This window comes from Strix uralensis, chromosome 5, assembly GCF_047716275.1.
Source record: "Strix uralensis isolate ZFMK-TIS-50842 chromosome 5, bStrUra1, whole genome shotgun sequence".
NCBI lineage: Eukaryota > Metazoa > Chordata > Aves > Strigiformes > Strigidae > Strix > Strix uralensis.
Window position 1 is genome coordinate 33,586,613 of NC_133976.1, and position 19,920 is coordinate 33,606,532.

Sequence of the window (19,920 nt, forward strand, 5' to 3'; positions counted from 1 at the left end):
AGCCAACCAAGTAAGACTGCCGAGCAGCACACAGTGCAGCGAAGCAAATACGACTGCTCAGAAGTACGGTGCAGAGACATCGAGAGTCCAATGGAGCAGCCAACACCTTAGCTTTGATTCAGTGTGAACCATACTGGACTTGGACTGGTCCACATAAAACCAGTACCTTCCAGTATCCACACATCTTGGAACATAACCTATGCTTTTCTATATGGAAAGCTAGATGACATAATTAAATCTGTGCTGAATACATACACCTTTTCAACCTGTTGTGGGAAAAGTGTATTGTCATCTATAACGTGCAGTTTATAGAGTTCAGATATTCTGCAGAATAGAAGACATACTCAAAGGCACACTCCTCCTTGAAGCCAAATCTCCTCTGCTTTTTATATTTTACTACTGCAGGAGTATTAAAATTACAATTTCCCAATCTTAACAGAACAGGTCTAAATTAAGGAAATGCTGTCACCTCAGCTTTCAATCAAGCTGAAAGATGTTCTTCAACAGATAACCTGGATCCAGAATAATATCTGCCAAGCAGAGCTTCCATTCAAATATGATCCTTTCCTTCCCTTTCCTCTTCTCAGTCCATCCACCTCCTGGCTTCAATTCAGACAAAAAGCTCTCACTGGAGGCTTATCCTGTCTGGAATGGTAGATTATATCTAAAGATATAATGCGTATCTAAACACTTTCAGAATACCACATTAAGCCAGACATTTAAGTCTGCTATTGGGCTCTGGTCACTTTACTTGCCATACTTTTCCTCCAATAACTAAAGCAATACTCTAGACCAGTTTTACTTACCTATCAATAAGCTGATACAAATCTGTTTTCGAATTCCTCTTACTCCCTGGTTTCCTATGAAATTAGACACATCTTGCCCCACCCTAGATATCAGGAAGAAATTGCCCATGAAGCACTATTCCTACAGAAGAATGTTATGTTGTAGCTGCCCAATATGGTATTGATCTATTTTTGGTTCGTGGACTCAAGTTTCTCTTCCAGATATGAAGAAGCTACCTTTTGAATGACAGAAGGATTCAATGAAACAGATATGATGTTCATACTGTCAAACAGAACAGGTAATGATTATATCCAGAAATCATTTCTTTATCAGAACAGTTCAAGCTTTCAGGCAGATCAGCAGTATCTTATCTCCTATCACATTTTCATTCCTAGAAAAGACCAGCTCCTGAGCAAAACAAAGCCTGTGGTATTTCTTCAAAAATCTTTGCCTGCTTTTACGTAGAATCTCTACACGGTATCCCATACATTCCATAATTTCAACTTTGCACACAAATTTTCTCCTTTCCTCCACTGTAAAAGATCATCAGCTCTTTAAAAAAAGAAAACAGGTTTCAGAGACTTAAAGAGGTTTTTATTCAAAGGCACCCCTAATCCTTAAACAGTACCATTTATCTAAACTTCTCTTCCCTGCAGGGAGACGTTGACCTTCTGTTCAAGACAGCAGATTCATCCCTCAAGAAAGAGAGGTTGTAAATATCTGGAACAGAAACCTTACTGATTTTGTTTTGCCCTTGGTCACCAAACCCTTTCCTCAAAAATGAAAAAAAAACCCATTACCCTTTAAATTTGAAGAATAAATAGAAAGAATAAAAAGAAGAAGAATACAAAGTATTCTTCCCTTTCAGGTGATTCAGGAGGGCAGAATAAATGCTTCCAGGTTTGTGTAAATTGCCAGATCTTCTACTCTACTTCTTGTTGCTTTAAGGTCCTCTCTGTACAGGACTCATTTTGAGTCCAGCATGGGTTTGAACATCAGTTCCTTTCACACTTCTTCAATCTGTTCTGTCCCCCCCATGCAAGGCATGGCAGAACTTATTCTTTGGAAACCAGTAATCTAGTCAATCAGTGCCCTGAATTTTACTCTCCAGTGTTTTTCAAGAATTATCAAAATTGCTATTGCCAAAAGGCCTTATAAGCAGTAACTAATCCATTTATATAAGTCATCTTTGGTCAAACTTGTGAAGCTGATTGCTGAAGAATAGGATCAGTAGAAAAAAAAGAAATGCTTTGGCCTTTAAAAACTCCACACATCATTTTTTTAATGAAGTCTCCTTGGGGAAGTCTTGGAAGTTGTTTATTTCAAAAGCTGCATTATAAACACAGAGTATGCTGATGCACTATGGATTAAACCCAGAATGCTTGTCACAGTTCTGACTAAGGTAGTAGAAACTCTAAAATCAAAGTCAGACGTTCCCAATTAAGTATCTTCAGGCAAAACATAAGCTCAGTCAGCTTCTAGGAAAAAATACCTAGAACTAATCACTAGGCATCAGAGAAAGTCAGTCAGCTCCTCAAACCACTGCAAGTTTTCCTGTACTCCACCTCCTTCTTTGTTTATTACTTACGAAGGACAACTGCTTACAAGGCAACCTTTCCAAAATTATGCATTTCTGACAGTCACAAAGAAATATGACTGGTAGAGTATCATCATGACAATGCCTCTACTTTCTGTCTGATTAATACCCCTTGGATTTTTCCTTCTATCTTATCCTATATATACAAGCTTATGCAACTTCCACTTTAAGACGTGCTGAAATTCGGCCGGTTTCTATTTGGATAGCTAGAAATTTTTGTTCAAGCACTCATCCTTACTTTAATTACAGAAGCTTTTCTTTCATCTACCTATAATTACACTGCTTGCTTCTTTTGACAGCTCTGTTGTCCCCTGACTTCCATATAAGATGTGTCCCATGGATCTATAGAAATATAAATAAAGCATCACAGATGAGCTGATATGCAGTAGCCAGCTATGGGCACTCTTAAGCCACTGCAAATGCTCAGTAACTTTTGACAGAAAACAACTTTACTGTGGAGCCTTCCTGCAGGCAGTTCTGACAAGGTGATGCACAGGAATGTATTATTACTGTAACAATTCAAACAACATTAAAAGTTTAAAACACTTTTCAAAATTACTGCCAAATGCAAGGAAAGCATTTAACGCATTCTTCTCAAATTCAAAACTTGTACCTTCCCCACAGGCTGACCATCTAGTCAAGTAATTATATGATACTTCAAAGATTGATCTGTTTTTCACAAACTGACCATGTCCACTAGTATTCATATTTAACATCATCTTGGTTTTGCCAAAACTATACGCTCTTCTATACTATCCCCAGTATGATAACATCTGATTTCTAAGGTATTCAACCTGCTAGAAGGTTCAGACACATCAAATACAGGTTTACACTGCCTACAAGACTGATAAAACAGTTGGATACCTGAAAACAGCATATAACCTACAGTAATATATACCATGTTATAAAACCACTGTTACCATGACGCAACTAATTTCTACTTTAGTTGTACCTTGCTGTCCTCCCACCAATCCACCTCTTTTTGGGGGAGGTCTGTCTTCTTTCTGAAATGCAAGCTTTTAAAAGCCACTAACAAACTCTTCTAAGCTTACTCTGCACCAAATTTAAGATTTCTCACTTCATAACAAACCTACAAAAGTTGTGTGTATTTTGTTCACCAGAAGTTACCATAGATTTATATAATTATGAAAAAAATAGTACTCCTCTTTACTGCCCTGCAGACTTGCCTATCTCCTCTCCATCTGCTACCGTGGGGCTTCTGTGTTTTTGTGACTGAGCTAAGATACTCTATTTTTTTTCAATGGATTTCTAGTTTTAATCACGTACGAGTACTCCTCCTCCACCAGGTTTTACTATTCCCTCATCTAGCAAGGATTTCAGAAATGCCTTGTCAACATGCTTGAGTTTTTCCAACCTTCAATTCTTTTAGATTTTGGTAGCAAATTTAATTCTTGTTAACAGGAGGTGGACTGAAAGTCTTTAGGTGTCTGTATTTTGTAGTGCATTGCCACTGGAAATAAGAGTAATCCCTGATAAAGGAAGACAGACCTTGGAATTAATTAAATTTAGTCATCTCCTTCTTATAGCTTCATCCTTTTATGCAGTAAATAACATGACGGGGGCCATTTCCAATGACCATTTTTTAAAGTCTGCTACCCTTTTGCTACCAGCAAACATGTATTTTACTTCAGACAAGTCAATACATTCTTGGAAAATTCATAGCCTGAATAGAAGGCTATATTTCAGATATCTATACTTATAAATGCACGCTGTTGTAATACGCAATATTCTGTATTGCTCCTTTGCTTCTTTATTTTTATATCATCATATATTCCTCACCTCCAGACAACACAAAGCCAACCTCACGATGATTATGACTGTCTCTTCATCTAAATCATATTGAACCTTACCTAATCAAATAGTTTTGCAAATATCCCTTCATAAATATCACTTGGCTTGATAATTTCACAAAGCTGTTAAAAGACTCTCATATATTAGCTAGCCTAAAATTCTGCAAAACTACATTAAAAAACAAATGAAACCGTTTAAAACACTTCCACGGGTGTTTTCAGAATGCATTTGCAAGACAGTATGAGACCTGATGTATCAGCTCAGCAAGAAAAAACACACATGCTCATTCCACAAAGCCGTGCATCTAATAAGCCTACAGACCATCCTGCTCTTTTCAGAACTGTTACCAAAACCAGAAAGACAAACTCCTGTAAAGCTGATGTTAAAGTTAAGTACTTGTTTGGTTTGTTCTTAAATAATTCCACTTTAAGTAACTCAATTAACAATATGCCATTGTGAACTAAACAAAACTATTGGAAGAAATAAAGTTAGGTTTAACCAAACCCTAATAAAAATCTTGGTTTGCTGTTGTTTGCATCATACATGTCCTTTTAGAAGTCTAAACAGAATATAGTTAAGTGCATTAAAATCTTGTTGAGAACAAAAGTCGAATCATTCAAATCCTACTCTGTTCTTTCATTACTAGACTGGATAATTTCCCAATACAAATGTACAGGCTTTAAATATCTTATAATTTATTTGAAGATCATTTTCCACTCACGTCTATCCTAAATATTAATGTCTCAAGAAGCTAATAGAAATCTGATATCCACAGTAATACTCTAATCTCCATTTTTCTAGTTCACAGCCATTATGGAAATCTCAATAAAAGCTTATCTTTGCATACTTTCTACTTCATCATCATATTCTTGCTAGTCCCTACTCAAATCTCCTTCACTGCATGTCCCCATTTCTCTAATTACTAAAGTCCACATTCTCAAACATATCTTAACACAGTAATTAGAGCAATTAATTTAAAAATAAAAAGTTGTTCTTAATCTCCAAAACAAGCAGATGCATAGAGGGAGTCTTTTGGAAAGACGATTATTTTACAGTGAAGAGCTGTTTAAACAGACAGACAAAAAGAAGGATATGAAAACGTGGTTTTAGGTAGAAGATTTTATAAAGTGAAAGACTACTCCTGTAACACATATTATGAGAATATCTTCGCTTAGGTATGAATGTTTTGAGCAATTCTTATGGCATTTATTTCATTAACTTTTACAGCATACAGCTATAGTTAAATATTGTAGCAATATTATAGTATGAAACACTTCCTGAGTGTTTTCAAAAAGACATTAATTATGCCAAGTTTGAACTGTAACTTTATAATAGAGCTTAGACAGCTTTTTACTCTGAAGATCACAGGACAGGTTACAACCAGCAGCTCCGGAATGTGACTTTTCCATGATGGACTGACAGTGTGGCTTTAGACACCAGAAGGTCTAAATGGCTCCAGACTTAAATATATATATTTCAAATTCAGCTTCTGTAACAAGTAACACAGTACCTTGAAACAGAAGTTGCTAAGAAGTAAATAAACTTTCCTCCCACCCATTAGTCAATTATTTTTAATACAGTTATATCCTTCCCACCCACCCTTACATACTGATGAGTTACTTTACAAATATCAATTAATTAACATTCCCACTTCCTCAGGCATGTTTTCTCTCTTTTTCAGCAGTCTTTATGCAAAACAGGTTACAATGATGCTAGTAATTTTTGCATCTATGCCCCTTCCAGAGCCTCTTTTCCCTCCCACTGTAACTGGCTTTAATAACAACCAATGTAAGCAACTTCACCTGAACAGAGGGAAAAATCAAACATATACAAGCTACCCCAGGCTTCCTTGTTTTGAGCTGACCTCTGCCTGCAAAGAGTTTAACTTCAAAGGGATTGCTTTTTTTTTTTTAAAGACTAGGAATCCATGAAAAATGTTGGAAGGCCGAGGCCTATATTTATATGGATATTGCAATGGTGTTGACAGCTTTAAATAAAATAAATGGAACCAAATTTAATATAGCATCATAACCTTGTTATCATGGCTTACAAATGCACAGGTGAAGAATTTCCCAAGAGTCAAGAAACTGTTACTTAAGTTCTTCATAATATAGAAAGAAATCAATATAACTGAGACACACATACATGCATTAAGTCATTGCAGTAACTGTCCTCATGAAATAATGCAGTCAACAGTCAGTTTGACACATACTGAATGGCACAATCTTATTAAGCTTCAAGTAAGAAGGCAAAAGTTTAAGTCTTACATTTTAGGCCATTCATTCCAGTTCATGCACAAATCCATGTCGTTAAGGTGTAAATATGTGCAATCTGGCTGCACAGAAGCCAAGAAAAATTCCGTATCTTTTTTATTGATCTTTCTTCATGCCTCAAAAAGACAATGATTTTTTCAAGTGCTAGTTTGACAGTAAACATTCAAAGCATGAAATATTTTTCAAACCTCAACAGTGGAGGACTATTTTTGTCACACACAAAACACTCATTCCCAAATAACTAGAAAGAAATGTCATGCATTCCTATACACAAAACGCACAACAGCTTTTCATATATCCTTCCACATATTTGCAGATTAGTAGCTACAATGTTTTGACTTGATTTTCTTCCACTGGGCAATTTTTCAACTAACTTTTTCTAAATTTGATACATATGCAAAATTTACTTTTTTTAACCACATTTATCTTTTAACAGACTATCACATCTACTCCACAAGCTCTTTGTGCAGCACCTTGTACAAAAAAAGCTTCTAGGTTGTGCCAAAATACCAAGGAAACAATATTTCAGAACAAAGGAAACTGCTTTTTCAACCTCACTAAAAACCCAGCACAAACATTTGTTTCATTACCATTGCTGATCTTTAATGATCAAGCCCAACCAGGCCACAACTTACATCCTAATACCAAAGAAAGAAGATAAAAAAAATTAATTTCTACATACGCTCATCAGGGATATTTAAATCAAACAGGAAATCATCAGGAACACTGTGTATACTAAGTAGTATTGCAAACACTGTGGGCAATTAGATCTTGCAAACTGTGGTCTACACAGAAGCTGCAGTTCATGTAATGATGCCACTCCTGATTTTTAGCAGTTGAAGCCACATTATGAAAAGCAAAAAAAATTTCCTATTACCAGTTCTTGTAATGTAAGTACAATAGTTGCTAGCAATTAAATTAAATCACTAGCAGGAAAAGCAGTTTTCAGATTCTGACACAGATCAGCTCATCCTCCCTCAGTCATCAGTACTCTATTAAGCTATTCATAGAATAAAAACTATCAGATTAAACTACGTTTAGCTTGCCGTGTCACATGAATATGCTCATGCTAATCACCACACAAAGCCATCTTGTGAGAAACTAGTCTTTATTTCTACATTGAAGCAGTTCATGATTAAATGCATCTTCAACATCGATAATTTACGTTATCCAAAATTATTTTTTCTCATTACCATCACTTCAGTCATATCCTAGAGCGTTAACAGTACATTACACTGCCTCCGCAAATAATACAACTGAACAATTATGACAGTGCAAACAATGGAGCTAGTGGTCTGTATGGGAAAACATAATATAGATCCACATGCATACTGCAGAGTAACAACGTAATTTCTACACATCCTCTGTATATCTGAATTCTAACTTTCAGCCAGCTCTGATTTCCAGTGCTTTCATATTCCTAGCTATTTTACAGCGTGAATCATTTACTTGGAATTCATCCATTCAGTGCATTTCTAGCAATTCTGTCTTTCAATAAAAGCTGATTCAATTAGAACAGACTTACAAGACCCATATGGTTTTATCAGTCACTGTATAAATGTGCAGAAAACTACCCCTTGAGGCAGTGTCCCTATTTAATCATTCCCTTAAAGGGAATGCCCTATTTTCCAGATGACATTTAACAGATGAGGCCAGCAAGTCTCCTGAAGACAACTGGTACACTGCACAAGTCTGCCCTAAGAAGAAATGTCTGTATCAGGACCTTTAGAAAGCCCAAACTCATCTTCACAGATAGTTTTTAAAGCAGTTACTTTTCCAACAACCAGTTTTAAGTCTTCAACCTCTCATACACTGTTGTTAGAAATTCTTCCCAGTGTGCCACAAACTGTGGTTCACTGATGCTCAGCAAAAGTGACAGATATATTGAAAATATGCTGTTTGAGAGACATATAGGTGTCAACCAATTTATGTTTCCTACAGGACAATGTACTACATATGAGCAGGGGTCAGGAAGCTCAATTTCCTTAACAGCATCCCCTGAGGAGGCAGTATTTGGGAGTCTGCAGAGAAGGCAGTAGTTACAGTCTTTTAGACCCCTAGATCCTTGGGATTCATGGGGAAGTGACCTCTCCCAACTTCCAATCCCACAAAGGGTTGGATCCTCCAGGCTGCTCCTCTGTCCCCTTCCTGTAGAAACTGTGATGCTTCTTGCACCTATGCAAAAAAACACACGCAGAACATGAGGTTCATACTGATGCAGCAGCACAGTTATTGTTGCACAAAACAGGGTGAATACTTGGCACAGCTAGTTTTGTGACCAAACAAGAAGGACCATGCTTCTAACCTATCTTATTTGTTCTGCACTGCAGGTGTGGTCTTCCCAGAAGGTTGCAGCATTCTAGAAACTTCTTCCATTCAGAACCAGCCCCACAAAGATGTCTACCTTAGGTAGGGAAAAAGACTACACACTTTCCCTAAAAAGTCAAGTCTCCATAATGCTCTTCAGAAAAGATGTATATCAATAGAAAAACATGCCACAATCATCAGCCCTCACCTTTTCTTTTTCCCTTCTTATTCAATTACAGAACTCACAGCTCATGAGCCTAATCACAGAATTCAATGGTATCTGTAAGAAACAACTTTCCTTTCTCTGAATGTGTCAAACCAACTTTTTTTTCAGCTTTTAGAGTTAGGAACTCTATTTTTAAAGTAAATTTTAAAACCCCCAATCATTCACACATTTTTTTCTACCAAGCACTGTCATTTGAACTGTGCAGTTCAGATAAAGTATATTCAAGCATTATGGAAAAGTTTAAATATAAGTCCCAAACTTCCAGTAAGTTAGAATAGGAAAATTTTCAGTTGTTCATTTCCTCCCCACCCCCCATCTCCTAAGAAAACAAGAAAAAACTTGTAGCAGACGTCAAGGTCATATCTCATAGTCTTCAATCTGACTTCTGATGGAAGGTTTGCCAGACAAAAGCCTACCAACAACATTCTGCAGCTGAACTCTCCAAGTTCAAGCCTGCTCTACATCAACGTACCACATGCCAGTGGAATGCACTTCAGAGAATAGACAATCCTCAGGATCTCTGTCCTACTTAAACCAGGATAAGCTACTGCATGAAAGCATAAAAAATGAACACTTAGTATTTTGTTCCACTAGCCTACTTTGAAAATATTTTGTAGCTGACTGTATCAGCCTACAAGACAAGAAATGATTTGACACTGAGAAAGTTTTTTGCAAAGCATACTGTCCTAACCTGACTTTCAAGATGAAAAGTACAGACACTTCTATAAAGTTTTAAACACGAACATGCATAGTGGGCTGTCACAACAGTAAAGGAAAAATTTATAAAAAGTCATAGGGCAGAAAATTCAACTTCTTATCACTCTACAGGTGATACAAGAGCTTTCTTCTTACCAACTAGACTTCTTTTAACATAACTTAATCTTATTGTCAGTATTTAAATCCCAGTAGCTTTAGTCCAGGACAGCCAATAACTTTCCCTAGAAAAGACACAGTGAGCAAGAGTACCACTGGTGGCACTAAAAACAAATATTCCACCAACAAAAGATGGCATTTCCACCAACAAAAAAAAAAGCTAAACACATCAAAACATGCACTACTTATGCCCCGAAGGAAAGTACTTAATCATGGAAATAGAAAGAAAGAAGTATATCCATTGTCAAACACGGAAAGAAAGCAAATACCAGATGGTATAAAGGCTTCTTGGCTTCAGTCTCCACACAAAAGTTTAATTCCATACAACCAAACTAAACAAGGAGATAAGAGTACAAGTTAGAATAAGAAACAGACAGGGCTACTGGATGTTATATATGGCAGTCAACAGCATCTAATGAAATTCACCCTTGGAAACAAGTTGTTTAAGGAACTACAGGAAGATGGTAGAAGTCATTAAGTACTGCAGAAGAAAAAAAGAAAAAAGAGAAATCACAAGATGCATAAATAAAAGTGCAGGAAGTAATAGATGACTCAGCCTAACTCAAATTTCAGAAAGATACTAGAACAAAATTATTTAACAATTAGGAGCATTAAAGGATAAAGCCAATTGACTTGTCACAGTCTAGTTTCTCTCTTTAATAGACTAACTGTCCTATTGACTAGAAGAAAAGCAATACACGTCCCACGTCTTCACTTGCAGCACAATAAAGAAATACATTCTCCCACTCAAGCTAGACTATGATTGGGACAAAGTTGCACAGTTCAAAATTAGGGTTTGTTTGTTTTTAATAGTTCTCAACCACCAGCTGTAGATGCAGGATAGCATCTGTAGTGAGCTTCTACAGGTATACTATTTAATAATCTTAATCACGCTTTGGACAAAGGAATAAGGAATAGAACAGGCAAACAGCACCAAAAGGTGGTGAGAACTATTTGTCAAGACCATCCTGAGTTAAGATGACTCAAAAATCAAAAAGATGAAAGCCAAGAAAGACAGAATAAAGCACCACAGGCCCCCACAACTGCATAAAAGAAGCCCTACTTAACTAACAACAGGACACAAAAGGACACCAGACTGTACAGATCAAGTAGACTGAAAGGCATGGAGAAGCCAACATCATGATACTATTGCACAAAAGGAAAATCTTCATTCAGGGAAGTACCAACATCAGACGTCATAATTTAGCAAGATTCTGAAAAGGCACAGTCCCACTAAACCTTACACTAGAAATGACTCAGCTGAAGGTATGTCCTCATTCTGGGCTACTACTGTAAGAAACAGGTGTGGCAGTGGAAGAGTCAAGAATAAAGAATCACGATACAAACTGAAGAAAACTGTCATCTAGAAGAAAGGGCCACTGAAATTTTGTTTCTGTAAGAAAGAGAGAAAATGGGTGAACGTGGAAACCATAACCCAATAACCAAAGAACTACAAATACAGTGGGTAATTCACTGGGGATAGGGGGAGTATAACTGATCTTACTGAACAGAAAGGTTAGATATCTAGAAAAACGTCAAGGGTAAAAAGCACTATAAATAAACTGTCTAAAGGGGTTACAATCTCCTTCACTTGAGAGTTGTTAGAACAAAGATTATGTTAGCACCTGCCCAGGTTTACTGAGTTCCTAGGACAATATGGATAAGCCAAATGAGACACGTGAGCCTTCTTACAACCATCCCTATAATGAACCCAGATGTATTCAAAGCTTTTACTGCTTTAGTAACTGTGGAAAGCAAATGCTAATCTATTTTGCTTGGCTTTGGTACAATTCAGCTGAACAAGCCATTCTTAACTGGCAGAACCTACCTCTGACACTGCAGTGCCCATTAACAAAGTTGGCCTTCTAGAGACCATATCTCCCAAATCCATGATCAGATCCAAGATTTTGAAAACACAGGGGTAAGAACTTTTTTTTTTTCTGTTCAGCAGCTCTGACATCATTAGTTATCATAGGCAGGGAAGATAGAAAGTTTACAGAAAGTGATAGGTTTCCTTCTGCTCATCTTTGTTTCTTTAATTACATGAGTTATATACACATAGACTGCCAAGTCACAATGACAGCTACCTAAATTTCTGGCCAAAGATGACCATTGATATAACTACTATTTTCAATATGACACAAAAAGAAACAACTAAAGTAGTTTAAATCAACTATCAAAGTTAGATCAAACAGGCCCTACTGGGTCTTAGCCCAATAATCAAATGAAATACTGTTTGTTTTGTTCTGGGGAGATTGCATGAAAAAAGAAAAGGAAAAGAGAAAAAAAATAAAGCTCAGGCTATAACAGACATCAGGAAAGTTACAGAAAAAAAAAAAAAAAATCACAAAACAAACATCAAACCAAAAATACCAAGGTCATGCTTAAAAACAAAACCAAAAAAGCACATTTTTCCATGAGCTGTTTAGAATAACGAATAAAATATCTGTCACGTTCAAAACCACAAAGATTCATCAACAGAATTAACTTTAAAAAAAACCCAAAACACAACAAAAGAAACCCAAAACCAACTACTGATGTAGTCTTTCTAAAATATAAACTGTATCTTCTTTTGATTGGCTGCCCGTTGCATTCTCTATTGCCCATACATCAACAGCATCTAACAGAGCCAACGCAATCAGTAAAAATTACTTCATTGTTTCATATGGAAAAACAAAACCTCATATTCCAAACGTTACTTTTAAAATCTCTTTTGAAAAGTAAGACTGGAAGTCCAGAATGACTGGATGACCTGATGGCTATCTACAGAGCAAAAGAGAACAATTTATTCATGCTGCTCTTCATAATTTAATATTTAAGATAAAACATAAAACTTGTAATACAGAGCTTGGTAAAATATGGATTATATACGACTTTTCCACTCACTTCATTACTGCAAATATTTCCTTCTCCAAACTACCACAAGTAACGAACAGCTCTTCAGTCTGTTAAGCTTGATTCAGTCATGTATTTGTAAAATCAGCATGACAGGCGGTTCTTCCTCTTTTTCTCCTTCACAACCTTCCCCCTGACACACGCATGCGCATGTGCGCACACAGAGGCTGCATACTGGAAGGCAGAAGAGAGAGTCCTTAACAAGCTGTTGTAAAACAGACATGTTAAACCAGATATACAAGATAAGTACCAACCCTCTGTCCTGAGCAGTACTGCATTTCAACAGAAATACAAATACCAGATTTAGTTAAATGTAACTGATTTGTGCTTATAAACATCCAGATGGTACATGACTAAACAAATTGCACATATTTTCTGAAGAAAAATGACCTTGATATCCAAGCTAAAAAATTAAACGTTTTATTTATGCTTCTCAAAGCATAAAACAAACTCATGACAGCTTCAAGTAGAGACCTGTATCTCATATTTAGGAGATTGTCAGACACACTTAAAAAACACATGCACATATTGAATGGCTACACTCTCAGGCACGATCAAGGAGCACAGACCAAATATCAAGAAAACATACAAAGATGGCATCCCAGTTCCTTATACCTCACACTCTTCTGTCTGGTATGATTTAAAGTTGGCTTTCATACCTTAGGCTGGGAGAAAAGGAGCAATTCAGTAACGGAGATCAATAGAGCATAGGACACAGAAGCCGTGCCCCCATTCAGCTGGTTATATATGTCCCTACTTCAGCAGTACAGGATGTTAAGAGGTATAGATCCCAAATCCACAGAAATTCATCCTGACATGGGATGACTTTCATTCTGGCTATAAATTTCAGGGGCTATTTTATGTAAATGATATTGCATATAGCAGTTCACTCAACATGTGTATCAGAGAGAAATACCTAAACACCCTACCCCCCCCCAAAAAAAAAAACCCCCACCACTTCACAGAAGTCACTTTTACCTGTTTTATTTCCTTATTCTCCCTCCTTCTTTCCCCTTGCCAAAAGAAAAATACTTTGGGCTTGAATAGTGTGCACTAAGTCTCATAGATTCATAAGTATGATTAGGTTTTTACTGAATTCAAAGCAAGCAATGAAAGTAGTTCTAAAAAATAAAATGAAATAAAACCCTAACACGCATAAAGTAGTTACCTCTTTGTACAACAAACCTTCTATTATTGGCTAAGAGAATACTATTAGTGAAAATACTCTTTCAAATTCTGCCCTTTTTCCTAATTTTAAAAATCACTCTGCTCTGGAAAGGGGAAACTGATCACATATCCCTGCCCCCCTTTTTTCCTTTATTTACACAGCAGACCATCATGTCAAGTGTTTCAAAGTTTAAAAAGCCAGATTTGCAGCTCCTCCTGTAGCTCTCACTATGCTCCCCTGGATGCTCATCCTTCACACTGAACGGAGAAGCAGTCTGTCATAGCACGTAAAAAAGAATGGGATTCTGCAACTAGAGACCAGACCACAGTAAGTATGCATAAAAACCGCATCAAGAAAAGCAAAGTGACAGGTAACTTTAAATCTGGATGCTGTCACTAATTGAGTAACAAGAGTGTTAATATGATCTGAGGAAGATGGAGCAGAGAGGTGATGAAGTAGTAATGCAGCCTCCTAGAAGGCAGAGAGTAGCAAACACACACCCCTTTAGAGAGAATGCTAGTCGTCTTGCGTACTTCTTCCCAGCAACACTGGAACTCTTGATCTTCAGCTTTACAACACGTCTAAATTAGAATGACTGTGTTAGCTGGCAAGAAAAAAAAAACCCAAACACCTATTGAAGGACAGACAAACTGGGAGCAAAGACCTGCTGCAGTAAGGTCAGCCCAAGGATCCAGGCCAGTTTTTGAAAGTCAGCCAGTATTGGTGTACTCCTGATTCAGACAGTGCCATGAAGAGCAGAAGGAAAGGAAGAAAGAAAAGGTAGTGTGCCCATGGAGGCAACTTTCTTTTGGCAAAGCAGTAATTGTGAGAGTCAGATCAGATTCAGCAATCCCACTATAACCTCCCTAGGAGCCAAATAATTCCCTTCTGGATTTTCAGCATAACATCATTACCACTGTTGTTTTTACAGTGATGCCGGTCTGGGCTTTTTCAGTGTTCTAGCAATTACTTTACTTCTTTGTACAACATGAGTGACAGAGGGGGAATAACGATTTTCAAGTGTTTATGTATCAGCAAAACTTGAACAATTTCATGGGGCAAGGAAATCAAACCACTTACTTAGCCTAAAGACTCTTCCTCTTGCCAAACTTCAATGGCTTTTGCAAACAATAGAGCTTCTCAAAGAGATCATACAATTTCTTTATAATGGAAACTATTAGGCAACCTAAATATAATGTTTGTTACCAGTTCCCTCTATAACACAGTATGATAGGGTTCTATTCAGCATTCCTTGCTCATGCTTCTAATGAACTTCATCAGGAGATTTGTCCAAGTAAGGATGATTATTACAGCCCTAGGTTCCTTATATTTATACAATATCTTTAATCTAGAAAGATTTCAAAATGTTTTAAAGGTTGTATATAGAAAATTACTATATTCAGTACAGTCTCCTATCAAGAGGAACATAGTAATTTCTCAGTACCCAAGCAACAATACAGAACAATTTGGGTTATAAAGTAAGTAAGAAAGCCATGTCTACAGGGAGAATTTAGATCCTCAGTGACATTACCAAACTGAAGTCTGGCAACGGTTCTACAGTAAAAGGTACAGGGATTTCCAATTGGCAGATAGGTTTTACATCTGACTCATGGCACATCTAACTGGCACCACACTGGGGCACTCCTTTAGTACTAACTCAAAGAAAAGAGTGCCACCTTGGGAATCAGTCACACCACTTCCTGCAGCATCCAGGATTTCTCTCGGACATCTCCCATCCAAGCACAGCCCAGTTTAACCATCCAAGGTGATACTGCCATGGACAGAGTTAATTTAACTCCATGGGCCAACCTGCTTTGCAAATTCAGTCTAGAAGTATATTAAAATATAATCAAGAAGTCATAAGAACTATTTCCACTAATCTTAACAATTCCACCAGTTGTTAAAGATCATAATCCATGTCTAGCCTCTGGCATAAAAGATAATTATTTCAGAGAGAAGAAATTATTCAACAGTGAAAACACTCACAAAGCCGACCCCACACCTGAAAATATTTCTGTAAAATTAATTGTACATGATTAGTATAAAAAAATACAACTGTTCTAATCAACTTTGCATCTAATTTCCAGTGGTCTTCAAAACCACTAAACTTGACTATGATTGCCTATTTTAACATCTGCAAATCTGGTCGCATTTAGTGAATTTTAACATGCAGAAGCAGACATTAAACCATCCACCACAAAGAAACAGATTTCTCTGAACTAAAAAAATGGTGCTTTACAGTGTGACTTATAGACAAAGCTCTCATCAATAAAAAAATGCAGTAGGAAATTCTGAAGCAAGAACCACTGCACACTAAGAACACTGCTGAGGGATCAACTTAATCTAACATTAAGCTTCAAGATGGAAGAGGAAAAAAAATATCAAAACATCATAGCATTATTATTTTAACCAACATCGATAAAAACATTTTGTTGTATAGGCAGTAGCAGCAAGTGTTTTAACAAGGCCCCAATTTGGTCTCTTGGACTCCAGCTCCTTAAAAAAAAAAATCCACCCAAATGGCCTTTTGTGTCTCTTTGGCATCCTAATGATTCTTTCCATAGACACAAAGATCTACTTACTAGCTCAAATCTAATTTCAGAACTGGGGCCTAAAACTGCCTGGCCTAAAACCTCAACCTGTATTTATCTCACACCACGTGTAAATGCTGGACTTTGCAAACACGTGAAAATGCAACCCATTTAAACTTGTGGGAAAAAGAAACCCATAAACCTACTCAGATACACATTGTTTCAGAGTTAAGTAGAGAAACAGAAATCAATGTGTCAACTAAAGCGCTGCATACCAGATCACTGTGGGGGAGAAAGTCGAAACAAAAAAAACAATAAGACATTTTGTTGCTGAAATATTAAAAAATTATGAAATATTCAAGTGGAGAAAAAAAGGCGGCAACGATAATATTGGTTTCTCAGGACTGTTTATTTTTTCCACACTTTTTTTTGTTTGGGTTTTGGGGTTTTTTTTTAAGTTTTAGTGCTTTTATCCAACTGAGTTTCCAATGCAACAAAACATAATTTTAAACTGACTTTGCCTATCAAACTGTCTGGAGGTTAAAGAGGCTTTGTTCATGCTGTTTTAAAGACTGTGTTCATTATTTCAGCAATATTATTTTGCTGAATATTAGCGATATGTTCCCATCTATAGGTGACACAAACACAATGCCATTGTTATAACTGGATGCCACGCTATATGTGACAGACGCAATTCCTCTCAGTGCATTTACCTCACTGATTTCCTTCGTTGAAAAAAAAGATTTAAAAAAACCAACTAGTATTCAAAACTGAAGTTATGAGAAGTCCTTTCAACATTCATTCGGGTTTTCAAAAGCCTAGGAAATCAGCTCTAGGAATAAAGATGAATCTTTTTTGTAGAGTAATTGGACCCAACCTTGCACTTACAATTTCAAACATGTAACATTTGTGGCAAGTCATATTGAGCACTGCTTTGACTGATACCTAGAATGTAATTGCTGCTGTTGATAGGATAGCAACTTTTATTGCCACTTAAACTTCTTTTGCTGATGGGATTAACCCATAGGTATGGTAACTGTAACAAAGGATTCTTCAGCAGTATTCTCTTTGGTTAGCATGCAACCGCTACAAGTGCACTCCTGTTGGTTTTATAAAAAGCCTCCGCTCCTCAACACACACATTTTAGGCCACAATACTGAAAAACACCGACAGACGCAGGAACCAGGTAATCCACCGCAAGCTTTCCGACGGGTGCACAGAAACAAGGTCCTCCTGGGAAGTCACAGATACGCAGGGTGGCACTTCCATACGGCGCAATTCAGCTAATCAACAATTCCTCCCTAAACAGCGAAGGATTATTATCCACCCCTACAGCCCCCAGAAACCTGCACGCTGATGCTCTGTGATGAAAAGCGAATTAAACAAGTAACAGTAATTTAGAAAAGGGGGCTATTTATGAAGTAAAATTAAACTCTCAAAAAAAATGAGTTTAAAAAGACAAAAAAATTAAAGGGTGAGTGTCTCAGTAGGCACGCCCCAGGGGACGGCTCTTCTTCGTGCGAGGAGCACGGCCTCTCCGGGGTTAGGCTGTGCAGGCAATTATGCCCTTCCTGGTGTTTATTATTTCTGTTTCAACACACGCCGGCGCGCCGCTCCCCGGCTTGGGTCACGTTTAGCGGGGAGCCCCGGCTCGGGGCTCCCCGGCAAACGTGATCCGATTCCTGTCACTGCCGCCCTCCCTCACGCCCCGGGGCTGCAGGAGGCCGCCCACCGGCTCCCCCCCCGCCCCCGCTTCCCCCTCAGCCGCCGCCGGCGACCCACCGTGTGGAGGTGCCCTTCCTCACGTCGCACATCATGCACTTGAAGGCCTCGGCGCTGTTGCGGAAGGTGCAGACGCTGCAGTCCCAGTAGCCCTCGTCCGAGGAGGGTTTCGGCTGCCGCTTCGGCCTGCGGAGACACACGCGCGCCAGGGGCAGCACCGGTCGCGACGCCCTCACGCCGCCGCCTCCCCCCCGGGGGCGCCCCACCGGCCGCCATCGCCGCCGGCTCCGCGCACCCGGCCGCCGCGGAGAGGGCCCGGGGAGAGGAGGAGGCGCCGCCGCCGCTGCCCCTACCTGGTCGGGCTCTTCTTGTCTCCCATGCCGGCTCCAGACGCGTCCCCCGGCCCGGCCCCGGCGCGGCCCTTTGTGTGTTTGTCAATAAGGAGGAGCGCGGGGGGTCTCTCGGCTCTAACGGGGACCCGGGGAGGAGGAGCCGCCGCCGCAACCTCCAGCTGTCGGGGAAACTCCTGCTGCTGCTGCCGCCGCCGCCGCCGCTGCCCCCTCCCCCCTCACGTGTCCCCCCGCCGCCAACCAGCGGCCGCCCGCAGGCCGCGGCGCCCGGCGGGCCGCGCACGGCGGCAGGTTCGCAACCGCCGGCGGCTCGGGCGCTGCGAGCCGGGCGGCGGCGGGGCCGGGGCGCCGCGGGGGCTGCTGGGGGCGGCGGGCGGGGCGGGGCGGGGGAAGCCGCGCCGTGGCGGCGGGCCCGGCGCTGAGGGGAGCGGCGCGGCGGGGGCGGGAGGGGACCGGCGCCGAGGGGTGGCCCCGGCTGCCGTTGGTGTGCCGGCGGCCCGCGGCCATTGTCCCGCCGGGGACACGGACGGGCCGTCCCGTCCTGTCGCGTCCCGTCCCGTCCCGTCGGCTTGGCGGTCTTCCGCCCGCCACGGCGGCGCCGGGGTGGGCCGGGCCGGGCCGGGCCGAGCGGTAGGGGAACGGGGGCTGCGGGGGACCCAGTGGGGAGGAGCTGCCCCGCGGCTCCGCGCCCGAGCAGAGCCGGCAGCCGGGGCTCGTCTCGGAGGCCGCGGCCCGGCAAGGCCGCGGAGAGCCGGCAGCCCCGCCGCGCAGCCCTGAGCCGGCGGCTCGGGGAGGGGCTGTCCCCGGCGGGAAGCGTGAGGCGGTGCCGGACAAAACGGGCTGACCGGGCGTACGAGTGGTTTAAACTGGCCTGCACGGCTGTCTCCTGGAAAACTGCTTTTGTGTTACCACCCGGGATTGCTTGCAATAGCGTCTAGATTGCCTTGTTCTTACCAAAGAAATTGCTCCAGGCCGTGCTTTACAGCAAGAGAGAAACAAGAAACACTAAACACGAGGTTCTGCTTGGAAACCTTGGTCCAAACCAGCCTGCTACTCAGAGGCGGGTGGAGAACACGATGGGTACCGCTACAAAACCAGGAGATAGTGGCGTTACCTGGTACCCGTCAGCAGTGCGGCGCTTCCGCACTTAAAAGCGTACAGGTAGAATGTGGCTCACATTAACGTAACAACGTCAAACAAACCAGTGGTCTTCATTATCCGTAGTATCTTAGTGCATAGGAGCCCCAGTCACGGCCTAGGATGCCATTTTGCAAGATGCAGTACAAACAGAACAAAGAGCACATGTCCGAAGTACGTAACAAAAGACAGCAGTTAGACACAGGTATGGCAGAGTGCAAACAGACAATGAGATGGTATTGG

The 19,920-nt window shown here is 40.2% G+C and overlaps 1 protein-coding gene across 2 annotated transcripts in view; it reads right to left on the reverse strand.

Moving 5' to 3' along the window:
* Positions 1 to 18,836, reverse strand: part of YAF2 (YY1 associated factor 2) — a 34,909-nt gene extending 16,073 nt beyond the window's left edge. For both annotated transcript variants that reach the window (XR_012629184.1, XM_074870375.1), the window contains exons 1-2: positions 18,544 to 18,836; positions 18,251 to 18,376 (exon numbers count right to left, since the gene is read on the reverse strand). Coding sequence is in view for 1 of the 2 variants with exons in the window: in XM_074870375.1 (XP_074726476.1) it covers positions 18,251 to 18,376; positions 18,544 to 18,569 (152 nt within the window). In the remaining variant the exon portion in view is untranslated. The remainder of the gene's footprint in view (positions 1 to 18,250; positions 18,377 to 18,543) is intronic.
* Between the last annotated feature and the right edge of the window lie 1,084 nt (positions 18,837 to 19,920).